General features: G+C 37.9%; 2 protein-coding genes across 4 annotated transcripts; one reads left to right on the forward strand and one right to left on the reverse strand.

The window, feature by feature from the left end:
• Window position 1: 1 nt before the first annotated feature.
• On the reverse strand, window positions 2-9662 carry letmd1 (LETM1 domain containing 1). 3 transcript variants are annotated; one of them, XM_047366510.1, is made up of 9 exons: window positions 9436-9640; window positions 8971-9125; window positions 7654-7769; window positions 6203-6285; window positions 5845-6031; window positions 4029-4130; window positions 3798-3950; window positions 3626-3722; window positions 2-2355 (listed from the first exon to the last, which is right to left on the reverse strand). In XM_047366510.1, the coding sequence occupies exons 1-9, from the start codon at window positions 9549-9551 to the stop codon at window positions 2279-2281; spliced, it is 1086 nt and encodes a 361-aa protein (XP_047222466.1). In that variant the 5' UTR covers window positions 9552-9640; the 3' UTR covers window positions 2-2278. The 3 variants fall into 3 exon arrangements, with proteins under 3 accessions (XP_047222466.1, XP_047222457.1, XP_047222472.1); XM_047366501.1 differs by having other exon boundaries at window positions 9421-9640; XM_047366516.1 differs by lacking the exon at window positions 6203-6285 and having other exon boundaries at window positions 5845-6012; window positions 9421-9662.
• Window positions 9663-11241: 1579 nt separating this feature from the next.
• On the forward strand, window positions 11242-13106 carry zgc:56699 (uncharacterized protein LOC405758 homolog). The gene is made up of 7 exons (XM_047366539.1): window positions 11242-11383; window positions 11944-12021; window positions 12107-12213; window positions 12385-12502; window positions 12582-12665; window positions 12738-12795; window positions 12881-13106. The coding sequence occupies exons 2-7, from the start codon at window positions 11973-11975 to the stop codon at window positions 12948-12950; spliced, it is 486 nt and encodes a 161-aa protein (XP_047222495.1). The 5' UTR covers window positions 11242-11383; window positions 11944-11972; the 3' UTR covers window positions 12951-13106.
• The last annotated feature ends 5713 nt before the right edge of the window (window positions 13107-18819 follow it).

Below are 18819 nucleotides of genomic sequence, written 5' to 3' on the forward strand. Positions count from 1 at the left end.
GCAGCATGAATATATTTATTGCAAAAAGCGTTCCCTAGCATTATATGCAATATTGGCACCAAAACACAACATTCAAAACTTGTTGAGCAAATGATTTACTATTAGAAAAGAGACTCAAATCGAACATAACCTTAGAAACTCGTGTTTCAGATGCTGTGTGATTTTACTACTCCAGGTACTGTTGCAACAGGTGTGTTGTTCTGTTTAGTTTCACTCACACTGCAAAGCTTGTATGACACTTTGTGCTAAAATAGAAACCTTAATCAGGATATGTCTGTCAGCTAAAGTCTCCACATGAAGAAAATGATGGGTAATAAAAGTAAACAGTAACGTGTAATTACAACTATAGGCATGTATGTGTGTGATGCAGCCCAATACTTTTTCAAATATTTATCTGAAGTTAGACTTCTTACTTCAGTGTCTCTACTGCTGGACTCCCCGACCCCCAATCGCTGTATTTTCTCAAGAAAAGTAATTTTTATGTAATTTATTGCTGCTTTTTTTCAAACAAGAAAACAGTTGTTCCTCTTGAACAGCTTTGTCATGACCAGCAGTACCCAAACTGGAAAATAAAGTGAAAACAAAGCACAAAGTGAGGTAACAGCATCAGAAAATACAGCACGTTTGATGACAACATATCCATACATTCTGAATGCTCATAAAAGCTGTCCTTGCATTTATTACTACTGAAATACATCTGAAATGTTCCACAACTTTTATTTTTTTGATCAAGTAGAATCAGCTTTGTTTCCCAAACTTGTATTTGAAGGTGTGCAACAGTGTGCACACCCAGACAAAAGCAGAAGCTATGTATATCTTAAAGCAGTAACGACCTGAGAAACACGAAGGATAGCAGGATCGTTTTACCCCAACATTGGTCGTTTTTATACGGTGCCAAGAAAAAGTGTTCATACCCCCTGAACCTTTTGACCACTACAACCACAAAGTTTATTATTTTTTACTTAGATTATATATGATAGACCAACACTAAGCAGTGCATAATTGTGAAATGGAAGTAAAAGGATACAAATGAAAATCTGAAAAGTGCGGCATACATACTTTCTGCCCTTTTTACTCTTATCCCCTAAATAAAACCTAGTGCAACCAACAGCCTTCATATTTAGTGATCTATGTATAATACAGCTGTTCTGTAGAGAATGTTAGAGAACAAACCACATAATAAACACATGAGGAACAGGGTAGACAGGTCAGGGAGAAGCTTAAAGTAGGGTTGGCTTATAAAACAATATCTTACATAATGTTTTACAGGGTGTCATTCAATCCATCATCCAAGAATGAAAAGAGTATTATTGTAAACCAAACAAGATATGGCTGGGAACTTTGGATGAGCTGCAGAGATCCATAACCAGAGAAACTATTGGCGGGACAATTATTGGCTGAGCACTTTATAGAGGAGTCGCAAATAGAATCCTCTTTAAAGATTGTAGGTGAAAAAGCTGCCCAGGTAATATGTGAACAAAATTAAACATTTTGGTCTTCATGCAACATGTTATGTGAACACGCCATCCACAGGATGAAATGTGGTGGCAGCAGCATGTTGTGGAGATGCTTGTAATCTGGGACAGAAAAGCTGGTCAGAGACGGATGGAGCTAAATACAGGACATTTTTGGATGAAAACCCGTTAGACACTTCAGACTGAAGCAAAGTTCATGTTCTAGCAGGACAACGACCCCACAGAGCAACAATGGAATGGTTTAGATCAAAGCATTTTCATGTCACAATGCCCTAGTCAAAGTCCAGACCTAAGAATATGTTACAAGTCTGGAAAAAGTCATATTCACAGATAATTCCCATTCGTTCAGACCGAGCTTCAGAAATTTAGCAAAGAATTGTCAGAGACAAACAAGTATCTCTTTCCCTCCACATTTGGGCTCGATTTAGTGTTGGTCTATAACATAAAAATCCAAATAAAGTACACTGAGGTTCGAGGCTCTAAAGCGAATAAATGTGGAAAAATTAAATGGGTGCAAATACTTTTGCAAGGCACAGTAGTGAAGTGCATCAAAGGTAATTAAACTTCCTGCTAACGATCAAAACTGCGAACAAACACAGCTGTTCTCTCTGATAAAGCCCATTTGACATGATATCTTTATAGGCTCTGTTTGTTCCTGTGTTAGTTTTTCTTTTGAACCTAATGTTGCAAATAAATTATCTGTATTTCTCCTTTTTCGTTTGCATTATGGAGATGTTGACAACTCTTAGGAGGTTGTGAAATGCAATACAACAGTGACCATAGTCACAGAAGCAGGCTTCCTGTCAGTGGTGGCTTGAAGCGCCGGGGTAGTTTGCAGACAGGAGTACGATGCAGTGCAAAAGAAGTGACACTTCTGACTCTGCAAAATGTAAAAACAGAGAAAGATACAGATGTATAATGTTAGGGAAGAGAAACACTTGCCTTAAATTTAAAATAAAAGCTATGGAGAAACATGCACAGGAAATTTGCAGGGCCTGTGTAGGGGGCTGTATTCATTAAGGTCTTAAGTAGTCTAGGAAAGACCTTGTTGTCTTTCATTGCATTTTTTCTTAGCTTCTGTTAAGAGCGTCACACCTACAGCAAGCTACCAACACTCCCAGGAAGGTGTTCATGTTGGCACATTATTTTTCATTGGTCAGCCCATTTTAACCAGATATGATCCACTTACAATAATGTACAAATATACCATCCAGTATAAAATGAGACATTTATTTAATCATCTGAAATGTGATAATAATTGGTGGTCATTGAACAACAGTTATTGGTGCTACTGAATCACCACGTTAATGTTTTAATAGCTACACTATTTCATTTATTTAAGTCTGAGGTAGGATAAATGTGGCTGGTTTACATCTACAGATGAGTTTTGATATCTGCTTTAAATACATCAAATTTAGTTACAAAACTGTTCAGGAAAACACAAAATAAAATGTACTTTTCAGACACTTGTAAGTTAGAACGTCTCCAAATCCATCTCTTCAACTTTCCAAATGCCCCAGCAACCAACCTGATGTTGATGAGTTTCCCAGCTTGCAACCATCAGACAAAGGTCTAATCTCCACTATTTCTAATTAAATAATGTGGAGCAATGACGGTTCTCTCAGAGAAACTTCTTTAATCCCTTTTCCACAGAGCCCAATTCCTTGACTCCAGTTAGCCAGCTTCTAACTAGGTTTGAATCCATGCTGTGACAAATTTGGTCGCTATCAGGCTTCTCTAAGCTATATGTCCTATTGATGCTTTGCTAAAAAAGATGCTTAGTAAAATTCTGGAAGAAGGTTTTTCAGTCTCTAAGGACACTGAGCCCCTTAATCTTTTCTTGTCCTTGTTGACACAGTGGATGAAGAGGATAACATATTACTAATGTAAATCGTTGTGCAATGTGCTTTGGCTCTCTTGCCACATTAAACTGGAGGAGTGCGGCCCCGCCTACTCACACTCAGTGGCTTTTAGAAACTAAAGAATATTACATCAGACCAATAAAAAACACATTTTAATAAAGAAATATGGGCTTTTTGAAAAGTAGGTATGCTGAAAGGTTCTTTTTTTTTAAATAATCTTAATCTGGCCAACAATCCTGATTATAACACATATTGTAATTTTTTGAATATGACTGTAAGTACATGTACCTTTCAATGCAGAGGACACCTGAAGCCACTGGGACAACCACTCACGAGACTGGTTGGTACCAAGACTGTCAGCATTGATCCCCCTTACATAACAAGCCTGCAGGGGGAAAGTCTTACGTCATCCTGTGAGACAGTTTTACCTCGGAAAAATAAAACACACATAGTGACAAACCTGTTTTAGTTCAGATTCACTTAGCTGGTGAGGGCCCAGTCGGCTGAGGGCTCGATCCAGCTGGAACAGCTCCAGGGCGTGGCTGTTCAGCCGTCGACCAATCAGGAAACCGGGGAGACGAGGGGTCAGGAAGAGGAGGGGACTGATGTATCTCTGATTACCCATAAACATAGATGAGCTCAAACACTTTAAGCAGAGTGAAAGTATATGTGAAAAATGGGCTGTACTGACCATATGATTATTATTCAATGTATTTATAGCCAGCGGGGCTCCAGAGAACAGGCTTCTGACTGCGAGGATTTCAGACACTTTAGGGTTTCCTCCACTTTGCACCTGAATACATACAGAAATCAGTCCTGTTCAAGCTGAATAAAGGCACTGGCAGCCAAAGCTGCAACCTACAGCACACAAAGCAGACCCTGCCAGAAATCATTTTCAATTTAACAAGTCCAAACTATTTTTAAAGCAAAATGGGACTTATGCAGTTATTGACCTGTTTAAACAAGGCTGTGGATCAGTTTAAAGCGTTTTAATGAAAAAGCAACAAAAAGCTACATCCTAAACAAATCTTGCTGAAATTCTTGCTTTAAATGTTAACTATTTTCCTGGAAACATCAAATATACAGCATATTCAAACTAAAATATGTTTCACAGCACCAGCTGCATTTATTAATTGAGTACATTTATTCAGTGGGGGGAAAAATCCCATGTTAAGAAATAATTGTTTTTAAAAAACCCACAGGGGGCATGATTATTAATTTCCCTCGCGATACTTTTAAAATAAATATAACTGAATCAATTTCTACAATACATAGCCTAATTTTTTAAGTCAGTTAAAGTCTATACGGTTTTCTAATTAGTAATCAATGACCCCTTGAGTATAAAATAACATGACGGGGCCAATTTCTTTCAGCCACTGGTCATTACGCTGGAGGAGGACCCATATTTATCTCCATCTCTAGGATGATAAGGTAGGGAAACAAATCCCCAGCGCTCACTGTCGGAGAACTGCAGGTTGCCAAGTCTCCATATCAACTCTTATACATCATCTACACTATACTGGCAAAGGTATTGGGTCCCAGCCCCAAATTAATTAATTCTGGTGTTACAATCACTTCCATGGCTGCAGGTGTACAAAGTTTGGCGTGGAGAAACTTGACTGGCCTCCACAGAGTTCTGACCTCAACCTTCTTGAACACCTTTGGGATGAATCAGAGCGGAGGCTGCAATTTTCGTTTCCTCATCTCACTATAAACACACTCCTAAACCTTGACGAAGATGTTTACAGAATAGTTAAAGTTGCTATTGCTGCTAACGGTGGACAAATTGGGCCTTATAGATTAAGAATACGATGTCATCAAAGTTCACTTACATGTAAAAGTAGACCGACAAATACTTTTGTCAATATAGTGTACATGCCAACTTGTTGTTTGTGAGCAATCCCAGAAAAAAAAGTATTTTTCTATCCTACCATTGCCAATGCAAGCGTGTAAAGTTTGCTAAACTCTACTGAGATTTTAACTGGAAATGTGTGCTTTGGTCACATGAGATTTCAGCAGGATAATGATCCAAACATTTATGGCTAAATCAACACAGAAACAGTTCACTGAACACAAACTCAACCTACTTCCAGGGCCACCCAAGTCCCCACACCACAATGCTTCAAAAAACCTGTAGGATGAGCCGAAGAGAAGAGATCCTAGAGGGGACTCAGGAGGACCTAGGCAGTTTGGGCAATAAAGAATGGTCAAAGATCCCTCCCTCAGTATAACCTGTAAAATGTTACAGAAATCTAAGTCCTGCCCTGTAATTTTCTTAAAACCAAATTGAGATATATATCCATTGAATAAATGTACTCAAATTAGTAGATTTTTTGCCTTAAATGTTAAGTGTGAGGTTATGCTACATCATTAAAATGTTAATTATTTTTAAGACTTTTTTTCACATTTTTAACAATAAATGTGGCCAACATCATATGTTTTGGGCTTAAATGCATTTCAAAAAGAGTTGCAGTCAAGCATTTCTTGGATTTCTGACATTTTCTTACCTTAGCGCAAAGGTTCTTCAGAAGACTTTGCAGGTGGCCATTTTTGACCTGGTGGCTCGTATACTCGAGCTCTTTGAGCACTGGTTGGTGTTGCTGAGCCCTGTGGGAATGGTACAATCTGCGAAACTCCAACTGCTGCCGATGGGTCCAGAAATGAGGAATCAGGAGCTGACGAGGGAAAAAGTACCTGAATGTGAACGGGACAGTCACACAGAGAAGAAAGACCTTGAAATAGGCGTTCGCAACTACAGAGGTATAATTATGCATAAACATTCATCATTTTAAATTTTATTGTTGAATATAATTTCACAAAAGTTGGTCAACTAAATGCAAAAAAGAAGAAATGAAAGAAACTTACATCAGGACAAAAACGATGTAGTTTGCAAAGGGAGGAATGCATATAATCACAAGTGGGATGGCCTTAATTAAGTCTTTGCGAAACTGTGAAGCATAGATTACGTTAGTATGTAATGAAACCGGCACTGATATAAATCATTTGTAAGCAAATTGAGTTCTTCCTCTGGTGATTCACTTTTAACACATCTATTTAAAAGATCCTGCAACACTAAAATATGTCATGGTGACATTAGTCTTGGTTAGGCCGAATAAATTTAGGGAGGTACTCCAGGGTTTTAAAACAGTGACGATCTTAAAACTGCTACGATTTTCTTGTCATACCATTCCTAATGTCATTCCAAACGTCCACGTGGAAAACATGGACATTCATGGCTGGGAAACTGAAAGACCACCACCCATTATGAGGGGAAGAAATATAAAACTTTAACTGGCAAGCTATGAGTGGCTTGTTTGTTAAGCAGCTGGCTATATGAACAGCTGACTAATTGACTGGCTAATATCAGTGTGTTATACTTGTGTTACTCCATCATCAGCTGGACAGAAAAATACAGACACTCTAAAACCAGGATATTTTCACTTAAGGTTTTCAAATCATGAGAATCTCATACCAGCCCATGCCTGGTCTTGATAGGACATCCAACTCTATTTTTCTGTTATTCTGTTTATATAAAAAATTAATTATTCATCTGTTTCTTTTTTCCATAATTACTTTTCCATCCATCTTGTTAATGGAAGCAGTAGTTTTAGCATTTTAAGTCTGGCAACAAAGCATGTCCGCCTTCATAACTCAAACAGAAATACACATATTAGCTCAAGTGCTGTAAGAAACTGGTCAGTGTTGTTCCCTCTACAGTTGTTCGTAATCTGGTTGTTGTTCAAGTGCATTGTCCTAGATTAAAAAGATCTGCAAGAAGCTGGTGGGATTCTTCCATGAGGAGGACCGATGAGATGTGACTGGGGGTTCCTCTTTGAGCTTGGCAGGTCATGTATTTCCAGTAATAAATCGCTTGTTTCATTGTGAAACTCGGCACTGGACTAATCTGACCTGCACTTTGTGTCACTGGCATGTTGCATGTCCATGTTGTTGGATTGCTATCTGAATCTATTTCTAGCCATCATACAGTACTTAGTGTTTCTAACGAACGGGTCAAACTGCAAGTGAATTGCCCTCTAGAATTAATACATATTTCAGAATCTGAATTTTATAATACTTTTTTATAATAATACCAGGCACGACCGACATCACAATTTCAATCTATTTTTTTGGAGGAAATAAATCCTGTTACCACATAAAAACATTCCAAAACAGATCATTCGAGCAAAAATCTCACTTGTATTTTAGGACCCCCATAAGTTCCCCATCAATTAAGCTGAAAAGCTTTCACTTCTATCTTCTGTCAGATATGTATGCCTTTTAAAATCTGTTGAGGCTCTTTCAAAAGAGACACTCACCTGTCTGAGTTTTTCCATCTCCCTGTAGTTTAAATCCTGGAACTTTACTCTATCAACCAGCATTTTGGTTTTTATCCTCCTCACATCTCTGGCATCTTGGAACAACATCTTGAACCCTTGATCAAGTCAGTGACATAGTCATAAATACAGGGGTACAATGAGATCAACACAAATGCTACATTGGGTATTATTTGTAATAAAATACACTCTGGTTACTCTGAAGGTGAGTTAATCTTCATTAACGTCAACATACATATAGATTTTGGCTGAGAAACAATTGTGGGTTTACTTTTGTTTTGGAGTTATATTTCCCATGTAACTAGATAATAAAAATACCCAATCCTGCACTACATTATTTCTAGCCCAAATGTATTAAAGGTGGAATCACCAAGGATAGTTGTACTGAGGTATGAAGCCATCTATTTTCTATACTCACTCAATCTTGTGCTGGTGGTTTCAGCCACTAGCCGTAAAATGACGTACCAAATCGTTTTCACGTGAAAATTGGGAAAAATTTCACAAATTCCCCAATGGAATTAAGTCTGGACTTTGACTGGGTCATTTTCATACATAAATATGCTTTGATCTAAACCAGCAGTTCTCAGTCCTGGGCCCCATTCTCCCTCATACTGTAAATGTGTCTCTGCTCCAACATACCTGATCTAAATGACTGTATTCCCTCATCAGCAATAACATCATAGTGCCATTTAATTTAGGCAGGTGTGTGGCAGCTGGGAAATGCCTACAACATGCAGGGCAGTGGGTCCAAAGGAGCAGGATTCAGAACCACTGATCTAAGCCATTCCATTGTAGCTCTGGTTGTATGTTTTGGGTTATCATCCTGCTGGTAGGTCAACCTCTGCACCAGCATCAAGTCTTTTGCAAACTCTAACATATTTCCTTCCTGGATTGGTCTCTATTTAGCATCATCCATCTTCCTATTAACTCTGGCCTATTATCACCGACCTGTCTGATGTGTTCCTGTCTTCATGATACTGTTTGTTTAAATGAACAATAAGTATTCATCCAGCAGATAAACTCCTGTGGACTCTATTCACTAATTAGGTGATTTGTAAATGAAACTGGTGGCACTGGGTTGCATTTTTTCTTGCAATACATTTACCTTTTACCTATGTTTTTTGTTAAGAAAGCTGGACCAGTATACTATGTGCCACAGTATTTTGGTTTGTATGAAAAACAGATACACAAGGCTAGGAACCATCAGGACAACATCTAAACACTGACCTGCAGTAAACACAGAATAAACCCATCACTAGTGCAGCAAAGATGTCTGATGCAACTACACTTTGATCTTACCCTCCATAAAGGTGTGGTAAAGCAGGAAAAATCGAGGAAATCGCCTTTTCAGGAAGCCTTCATATTTGGCATTTGCCCACTGGAGTCTGGAGGAAACATATCGTCCAATACTTCGTCTAACTTTCGAAGAAGTGTAATGTCTGCACAAAGGCAACCTGTGGCGTAAAAAACATAAAATCTGATATTAAATACGTAATGTCCTACCTTACCACTGGGAAGAGTTAAAAGCACATGAGTGATGCATAATATGATGCGGAACATGTAGCAGCGACACTTTAGAGGTGCAAAAACATCCCTGATAATTAATTTATATCATCAGCAGTTAAGCAGTTATCCTAATCGAGATTTAAATGTTCTTAACGCTTGATTATTTAGCAGGTGTTTAGCTAGCTTGGTAAACCGTAATGGACTAAATGCGTCTAAAACGAGGTGACAAAAGGGAAGGTTTACATTTTAGAGACAGACCTGGACTGGCAGGATAATTCTTGAAGATAAAAGCCATTTGTTATCCTGTTTGTGTTCAGACCACTCAGTCGGATCAAAGACAACCGGCTGCGTAGCCTTGAACAGGAAAGCGCCATGTTTGACAGGCAGAACCGTTACCGTAATGACGCCGGTAAACGGGAAAGGCTGAGCGCTGATCCTTTACCGTAAATACACTAAAAGCTAAAGGCTCTTTGTTTGACGTTTTCAGAGGAACAGGGCCATTTCAACACTAACTGTTTATTTTTGTTAGCTCATATTTATATCTATTTAAAATAAAAAAACGTTTGCTGTAATTTAAATGTCTTTTCTTCGATGATTCACTGTGGTCAAGATGTGCCGTTTTTTGTCTCGTTGGCTCTGGGTCTCTTGTCAGTAGTGGTAATAGTCTACCTTCTTGTCAATTTTTTTTTTATATATATAATTTGGTTGACTTTGTAATTAAATTTCTTTCACGTTTGTAAAAAATTTTTATTTTTTCGTTAAACCTTCAATATTCTTCTTATCATTATGGAACTGTGGGTGGATATAGGCCTCTCTAATTCTTTTCATCAGGTATGTTTAGGCTCCCTGTAGCCTTTTTGGATTGTTTATATGATTGCACTGTTGTTGCCTAAGAAAATGTGTCAAATTCAAATGGAAAGTCAGAATTCGTGTTCCAGGTCATATGTCAAAACAAATGAACTTCTTTAGTTTTAAACGACAGCTTGCATCTAAAAATGTTGCACTACTGTCATCTCTTGGATTTTATTTGAACCTACTTTTCTTTTCTTAGATTTTCTTAATGAATCCAGTATTTCTTAAAAAAAAAAAAAAACGAAAAATCCTTCCTTTCCTACTTCATTCCTTAACTGAGCAACCACATTTTCAAGTTTCAGTTCCCCAATACTGCTCAGTTCCACCCTTAATATTCTTCTTTGATTCTAATACCGACTGCATTTAATAAAAACATGTTCTACCATTTCTGTGGTATAACACCAGTTACTTAAACCGGCAAGATGAATCTCCATCTTAAAAACAGTGCCATTTAGGAGAAAATGTTCAGATCTTATTCTATTTATAACCATCTCTTCCCTCCTATTTATTCCTCGATTTCTTGTAACCTCAACTGTATTTTGTATTCTATATAAATATTTCCCCTTCATCTCATTAACCCACCTCATTTTCCATAATTTCCTACTTTCTTTCCAAAGTATATTTTTGCCTTCAGATTTAGATAACGGTATCTGTAGATCAACTACTTTTTTAACAGTTTTCTTAGCCAACCTCCCTGCTCTTTCATTACCCAAAATACCTACATGAGCAGGAGTCCACATTATTACTATATATTTTTTTTGTTCACACAATCTATGAACAAAAAGAATTTCATACAGAATGATCTGATGATTATTTGTACTTCATTTTTCAATACTTAACAATGCTGACAATGAATCACTACAAATTATTGGTTTCTTTATTCTACTATCCTCCACCCAATCTAGAGCCAACAGTATAGCACATAATTATATAAACAAATAAACTGGAACACCTCCGGAATTATGAATTCTGGCCTGGCAAACTGGATTTCCCTGCGCAACCACGTTCTTAAAATCCAACATGGCTGCCGCTCACCAGAAGTTTAATGAAAGGTACAGAAAAAAAACTACTAACACTTCTTATAATTTTTTTTTTTTTTTTTCGATGAATCAATTACATACATATTAATTTGTTTGCTTTTTATGTTTTAAGACAATACAGGGACATGCTGAATGCGTGAATTTGAACTTAAAGGCCAAATGTCCTGTAGTCAGGTAGTTGCATGCGCCATGCTGGTGATCACGTGACTAAACAGCGACTATAAAGCCGGAGGTTGCCGCCGCTTTTAACTCAAAATCGTCGCTTCGCCTGAGAGAAAGGAAGAGATCCCGCCTGGTCAAAGTCTGAGGCTGAGGCAAGATAACTTGATATCAACAAGATACAAATATTAAGTTCTGGTTTTACACTTGATTTAACTCCGTTTAATCGTAAAATGGGAATAAAGAACCAGGTAGCATCGTTGGCGTTAGCTAGTTTGGCTGTCGGCCAACGTTTCCTGGTTTTTGTCAGGAGTGTCGCTGAAAGTTTGTGCGTTAGAGACGAAGTTGTGGTTTAAGCTAGAGTGAATTAAATGAAACGGTTCTTTTGGTACTGGAGGCCTTGTGTGGGCTTCTTGAAACTTTTTTTTTATTGAAGTCGGGTTAATAAAACTCTTGTGTTTAAAGAAGGTGCTGTTTGTGGCCTCAACACATGCTGGATGCCAATTTATCAGTTAACATGACTTATCTCGAAAGCGCCAGAACCTTATCACATGAAGGGAACTTTTTTATTTATTTATTTTTTTTTTCATTATAGTTTACTTTAATCAAATTTGCTACTAGATTCCCTCTACAGCTTTATTAAGGCTGCTATGGCTTTGCATATAATATCTACACAGGCTCTTTAACTTTAATGCTAATTTTCATTTTCTCCCAGGTTGAGCAATTGATAAAACTGCACTCCAGATGGCTGCTCAAAGAGCCTTTGAAGAGGAGGTAGAAGTGAAGACATTTGGTAAAAACAAACATTTATAGCCATTTGTAATCTGCAGCATCTGTCAGTTTTTCATCTTTATTGATTGTACATTTCATTTGTTTAGATAACAGGGCAAACTGGGACCCTGAAAAACTACTGCAGTGTCCTTTTGATAAAAGCCATAAGATCCGATCATCCCGATTCCCATACCATTTAATTAAATGCAGGAAGGTGGGTTAAAACATCAAATACTGTGGTCATGTTTTGTGGGTTCAAAACGTTTCTGCTGGAAATCAAATAAGTAAATTGTAGACTTGCCTGAATAAATTTGAATTGTTACTTGGATTTAAGTTCAGTGAATGGTCTCTGTCCTGCTGCATCTGATCTCATCTCTCACCAAAGAATCATGAGAAACTGGCTCGTCAACTTGAAACTTGTCCTTTCAATGCTCGCCACCTGGTACTAAAGAATGAGCTCCCACACCACATTAAAACATGTGAGGACAGAACCTCAACAGATGGTGAGGTCACTTAATTTTCTGTCCTTGAACCAGAGCTGGGGTGCCAATTGTTTGAGCTTGTTTTTGTTTTTTCAAACAGATGGAAGCACCCAGGAACCCCGTGCCTGGCAAGTGCCAATCAACACATGGGTCAACCCAAATACGACCGAGGACTGGGACAAAGGTTAGATTATGTGCAAATTGTTTTAATGGATCACATTACTAGGTGAAGGTAATTTTGTATTTTGTTTTGCAGAGGTGGAGGAATGTCAAACGCCCTTTGTGTGGGGTGTAAGCTCACAATTGAACCAACCGTAAGTGATGGCCTTCACCTCAGGACTTTCTGTATATCTTCTCATATTGAGTCTTTTATTTATTATTTTTCTTCCCTTCCTACAGATCAGCCTCCAGGCTCAGTAACATTGGCCCAAAATTCAGGGCACCAAGTTCTCTCCCATGGTCCAGTTGAGGCTTTTAGCTGTTCTTGCTGTTTAGTGTGAATTTTATATTTTTCATGTTCTTAGCATTTGGTTTTTTGGCACACTCAGTGTCTTGAGGGGAAAAACTTTTTAGTGTGTGATGTGAGCTGTTGTAGGCTTTTGTAATAAAGTTGAGGTTTTGTTAATTGTGGGTTATTTTTTTTCTTCTAAATCCTCACTTTAGTCTCGATTTTTCACTGAAGCATATTGATTAAAGGGTGGAACAAAGTTGACCATTTGAAATAACTTGACACCCTGACATAAAAGAACCCAACTTTAATAGAGTATGCATATAGTGACATTGGAAAGGAGAACTTTTACCAGGAAGAAACCTCCAGCAGAACCAGGCTCGATGTGAGCGGCCATCTACCACAACCGACTTGGTTTGGGAGAACAGCGCAGAGGCACAAAGAACACAGCACTGCTCCGGGAGTACGTTCTATGGGAAAGAGAAGTAAAATGTTAATGGCTGTAAATCCTTCAGTGAGAATTCAGAATTTTGACAATTTTAAAGTAAGACCTAGAGAATACTCAAGTTTCTCTTTTGTGTTTAGGGTTGCCAGTGAAGTAGTGTTGCCATTACTGATTAGAGGTGTCCGCACTTTTGGAAGTGAGCCGGTTTCAGGTCTTACCATAAATTGAAATCTGCATCTCCATAAAGCGTGTAAGCATGTGTTGCTCTAGATGTTCCTGGTGGATGGCTGCAGGGACCTTGGACTTAATAAAATCCAGTGTACAAACACCAGCAGATGGCATGGCTCCCCACATCACTGAGAGCTTCACACTGGACCTATAGCAGCTTGGCTTCTTTGCCTCTCCAGACTTCAACACCTTGATTTCTAAATAATCAAAATTTGCTTTAATCTGAAAACTTGCCAATAGAAAACAGATGGGTGGGTCTCCTTTGCTTTACATCCTATACATGGACTGCCATAGCCAGCATCTGCAATAATATTCCATGAAGTTTACAATCATGTATCAGTGCTTTTGACAGAACAAGAGTTAGTTGTGAACTTAGTTTTATAGCCTGACTGAAAAACCTCCACAATGTTGTGTTCATCTAAAAAGGGCACAACCTGAGAAGGAACAATTTTCTCTAAAACGTTTGAGATAAAATGCAACTTAGACATAGGCCTAAAATAAGCTAAAAGTTTGATCAAGGCCATGCTTCTTCAGTAGAGGCTGTACCATAGCATGCTTAAAACTTATAGGGACAACCACTGACATCAAGCTGCTGTTTACGATTGCAAGAATGACCTGTCCTATGCTGGGAAAAACCTTAAAGAACTGGGGGGGGAAGCAGGATCACAAGGAAAACCCGATGGTTTTATATGTTCAACAATATCCTTTACAAAGGTCAGATTCACTGGTTCGAATTGATCAAACACAGCTGGACAGGGGATCAAACAGGAAGGGTCACAAACGAGGAGAAATGAGGGCTCTTGCCACAACAACCTTATCCATGAAAAAGTGCATAAAATCATCACATGTTTCAGAAGATGCTTCCTGGCAGGTTGTGGGGCATTAAGAACAGTGTCAATTTAAACAACGAGTTATTTTGATGGGACACAATAATGTTGGACAGATCTTCCCTTTCCGTGTCTTCAACTGTGTTCTGATAATGATGCCTGCAGTTTTTGAGGATCTGGAATGAAACCTGCAATTTATCCTTTTTCCATCTCCGTTCAGCTCTGACAGCACAAGTTTTATCATTAAACCATGGCTCAGCTTTGGCCTTAGGCTGCATGATTTTCATAGCGGCCACAGTATCCAGAATAACTGCAGTTCACGTCCAATCAGGAACATAATTGCTCTGTATCCAAGTCAAATTGAACATTGAGCTGCTAAAAAGCAGCAGAAAACTGACTAGCACTAAAAGGTTTAAAAACTCGACAGTGACAAGCAGGAGCGCAAGGTTTAACTTGCACAAAATAGAGCAACATTAAATAAAACAGCCATATGATCAGAGGTAATATTTTCACCTTTTTCAAGGTCAGTTACAGCCAAGCCATGAGAGAGGACAAGGTCCAATGTGTGTCCATGTTCATGTGTGGGACCAGTCAGCCACTGCACCAGGCTAAAAAAAGTCCTACACCAACGGCCTCACAGGACAACATACACGAATATTAAAATCCCAAGTATAAGGACACGATCATAATCGATCATTATTCCTGACAAGAAATCAGAGAAATTACTTAAAAAGTCCTTGTTATATCTCGGATTAGCTACATACTTGCACTGGGCAGCACTGTTCCTTCATTACAATAAACAATAGAAAATATTTATTTTGAGTCGACCCCACATAGATGTTTCTACCAAGTAGCCAAAACAAGTTCTAAATTCCTTTAGGTCCTAATATCTGAATAAGCACTGTGAATAAAGTATTAAATGTCAAGGATCTGAGTTTATTTTACACAAGACTGATCTATTCAAGTGCAATTTGAACTTTTATTTTGTATTTATATAGTTATTTATGCCTGATATAGTGTTGATGGCTGTTGTCGAGGCTTTCGGGCTTGGAGACGCTTCAAAATGGATTTACTTTCAACATGCCTATTACACAGTATATTTTCTCTCATATATAGGCTATAAAAACATAACAATTGATGCACTGGATTTCAACACATTCAATACAAAGCAACAAATCGTCACAGAAAATAATGCTGTGTGAAAGCTGACGCTTGATTTTATTGCCAAAAAATAATATGAGAATCTGCCTATATTTAACAACAGCCATCAGACCAATTGCACAATATTGGGCACAATTAAAAGTGTGTAGCCACATTAATAAATATATAATTTATTATGTATAATAGGTTTTAACTGGCTAAACACTTCTCAGGTTTTAGGCCTTAATAAGAATATTAAGGATGACCCAGGTGTTTGACACATCAGCGGTCAGTAAAGTCAAATTAGTTATTATCTGACATAATTACAAACTCCCATTTTAATACTGACAATCTTTGAAAGGCTGTACATTTAATTAAAAAGGGTAATATCACCTGTGTAGCCTACATATATCTAAGTGCCCAATGTCTAAGCAAAAAGCGGTCCGTTTAGGTTGTAACAAGCCCACTAATTAGTCACAGTCTGCCTCCTGCTGGTCAAAGTCCTAAATTGAATTAAAATAATGAAAAAGGTACATGTTGCTTTTTTATCTTACAGCCAACATTAAATACGTACCACTGCTGATAAGGTTTCCCTGCAAAAATGTTAGATAGAAGATAGAAAACTAAAGTTGATGAATGGTTGAATGAATTCCCTCTGATGTGTTTGTTAACCAAAAGAAGCAGCAAAGGACGGGAATTTATCTCGATACAAATAATGTATAACTTTTAATAATAATGTATTTCTAATTTCTTTTAAGTCATGACATGAGGTCGACATGTGGCGTGTTGTTAACGCGTAAACAACACGCTGACAACATGTTAACATGTCAAAGTGTTGCCGTCAACTGAAACTCAACGCTTCGCTTAAGAGGAAGGAAAATATGGTGCAAAGTTTGAGGCTTTCCGTTTTTGTGGTGAAGTTGCAACTTTCTATCCCTTTTGTTAAAAGATGACTTGATTTTAACAAGATAAAATGCAAGGTTCTGGTTTTAAACTTGATTTAACTGCAGGCCAACCTTTTCTGGCCTTTTTTAGGAGTGTAGCTGAAAATGTGTGTTGGAGTGAGTGAAATGAAACCAAATGAAACGTTTCATTTGCTAAAGAAGGTGCTGTTTGTGGTCAACACTTGCTGAAAGCTAAGTTTTGTCTACATGTGATTTGTCATGAAGACGTCAGAACTTTTTTGTTTTAGTAAGATTATAATTTACTTTATTATATCTGCTGCTGGATTCCCTCTTCAGTTTTGTTATGAAGGCTGCTATGGCTCCACATTTAACATCTACAAAGGCTCTTTAACTTTCATGCTAAAATGAATTTTATTTTCTCCCCGGTTGAACCGTTCATAATAAATCTGTGCTCCAGACGGCTGCTCTTAAAGACTTTGAAGAAAGGGTAGAAGAAGCAGAGATTTTTGATAAAACCAAATTACACAATTGCCATTTTTCTGGGGTGTAAAGTTTTACCAACCGTAAGTGATAGTCTTCACCTCTGTGTACATTTTCTGTGATATTAAGTAGTTTTGTTTTCCTTCCTCCTACAGACTGGCCACCACGTCCAGTACCTACCCAGGTCCAAAATGTAGGTCACCAAGTATGCTACCATGGTCCAGTTACAGGTTATAAGCTGTTCTCACTGTTGCTTTCGTGTTTATGTACCTTTTATGTTTTTAAGCATGTTTTGGCTAATTTAATGTGGTGAAAAATAATTTAACCTTTTAGTATGTGATGTGGATATTTGTAGTTCTGGTTATAAAGTTCAAGTTTTAATTGTGCCTTTTTGTCTAACTTTTCACTGAAGCACATGAACTACAGAAGGCTGGAACAGATTTGACTATTTGCTGAAATGACTTAAAATCCTCCCATAAGAATCTAAGTTTAAATACTTAATATCTGGGTCGGCTCAAGCTGGCTTAAAGTTAAATGCCTCAGAATTGGACATTTTAAAGAAAGCCCTGTGGATTTAAAGCGGTGCATCTCAAAAGTGTTTTTTAGTACACAGCAGCTGATATCATCGATCCATTAGTCATATTTGAAGTGTTTTTTTCTGATTTCAAATATTGTTCACAGCCTGTGAGAGCCTGAAATTCAGTTTCTCAAAAGATTAGAATTTACATACTGGCAATTAATAAAAAAATGACCTGATGAAAGGTATTTACTGTGCAGTATACCTACTACATGTCTAGTCAAGGTTGATTTAGCAGGAATGACTTTATGACATTGAGATGAGTCTGTGGCTCTACTTTGTTGTCTCATCTTCCTCTTGACAATACTTTGTCTTGGGAGTTTTGGGTTGACCAGTTAACTGGCCAGTGAAACAGTGATACCATTGGTCATTAAAGTAGGTGTCTGCACTTATGGAAGTGTGAGCAGGTTTAAAGCCCTGTTGTAAACTGAAATCAACATCTCCCATAAAGCTTCTCAGCAGGGGGAAGCATGCATTGCTCTAAATGTTCCTGTTTGATGGCTGCACTGACCATGGACTTAATAAAACCCAGTGGTCCAACACCAGCAGATGACGTGGCTCCCCACATCATCACTGAGAGCGTCACACTGGTTCTACAGCAGCTTGGATTCTTTGCATCTCCAGACATCAACACCTTGATTTCAAAATGAAATGCAATGTTTGCTTTCATCACAGATCAGAATCAAAATCAGCTTTATTGCCAAGTTCGTACATACAAACAAAGATGACTTTAGAAAACATCCAAGGTGTGACCCAGTAGAAGGGTGGCTCCTTTTCTTTATATCATATACACTGACTGCCATGTCCAGTATAGCAACAGGTATATCTTAAAATTTGCAGATGACTTGTCTATTGTCAGCCTCCTGCATGAAGAAAACATGATCATGGTATTGTTTTAACTGGCTTAGCTTGGTGCCCTCAGGCTTTTAACAGCTGAATGTGTTCAGGACTAAGGACATATTTAAGACACAAGCTCCTCATATCAACCATCATGGTGCATGAGGTTGATTGTTGATTCTTATAAATATCTGGGTACTGGGAAAACTGAAGTTTGATTCAAACAATTCAATTCAGTTTATTTATATAGCGCCAATTCACAACACATGTCGTCTCAAGGCACTTCACAAAAGTAAGGTGCATACAATTAATCCTAACCATTGAACAGTGCAGTCAGATTCACACACATACTCTGCCAGAACGGTCAGCAACTTATTTTCTGATGGCAGTTGTGTTTATTGCATTTTTATTCACAGTGATTTATCAATGATTGGTTATGAAGTGGAAGACG

The sequence above is a fragment of the Girardinichthys multiradiatus genome, chromosome 1, assembly GCF_021462225.1.
Source record: "Girardinichthys multiradiatus isolate DD_20200921_A chromosome 1, DD_fGirMul_XY1, whole genome shotgun sequence".
In the NCBI taxonomy this organism is placed as follows: Eukaryota; Metazoa; Chordata; class Actinopteri; order Cyprinodontiformes; family Goodeidae; genus Girardinichthys; species Girardinichthys multiradiatus.

Excerpts from the sequence above, each read along its gene's own strand:
- letmd1 (XM_047366501.1), bottom strand. The coding sequence starts at position 9,551 with ATGGCGCTTTCCTGTTCAAGGCTACGCAGCCGGTTGTCTTTGATCCGA. Across the intron at positions 6,286-7,653 it reads AGATGGAAAAACTCAGACAG|TTTCGCAAAGACTTAATTAA; the intron begins GTGAGTGTCTCT and ends TATGCTTCACAG. Across the intron at positions 2,356-3,625 it reads GGTGTCCTCTGCATTGAAAG|AGTCAGAAGTGTCACTTCTT; the intron begins GTACATGTACTT and ends TACATTTTGCAG.
- zgc:56699 (XM_047366539.1), top strand. The coding sequence starts at position 11,973 with ATGGCTGCTCAAAGAGCCTTTGAAGAGGAGGTAGAAGTGAAGACATTT. Across the intron at positions 12,022-12,106 it reads GGTAGAAGTGAAGACATTTG|ATAACAGGGCAAACTGGGAC; the intron begins GTAAAAACAAAC and ends TCATTTGTTTAG. Across the intron at positions 12,214-12,384 it reads ATTTAATTAAATGCAGGAAG|AATCATGAGAAACTGGCTCG; the intron begins GTGGGTTAAAAC and ends CTCTCACCAAAG.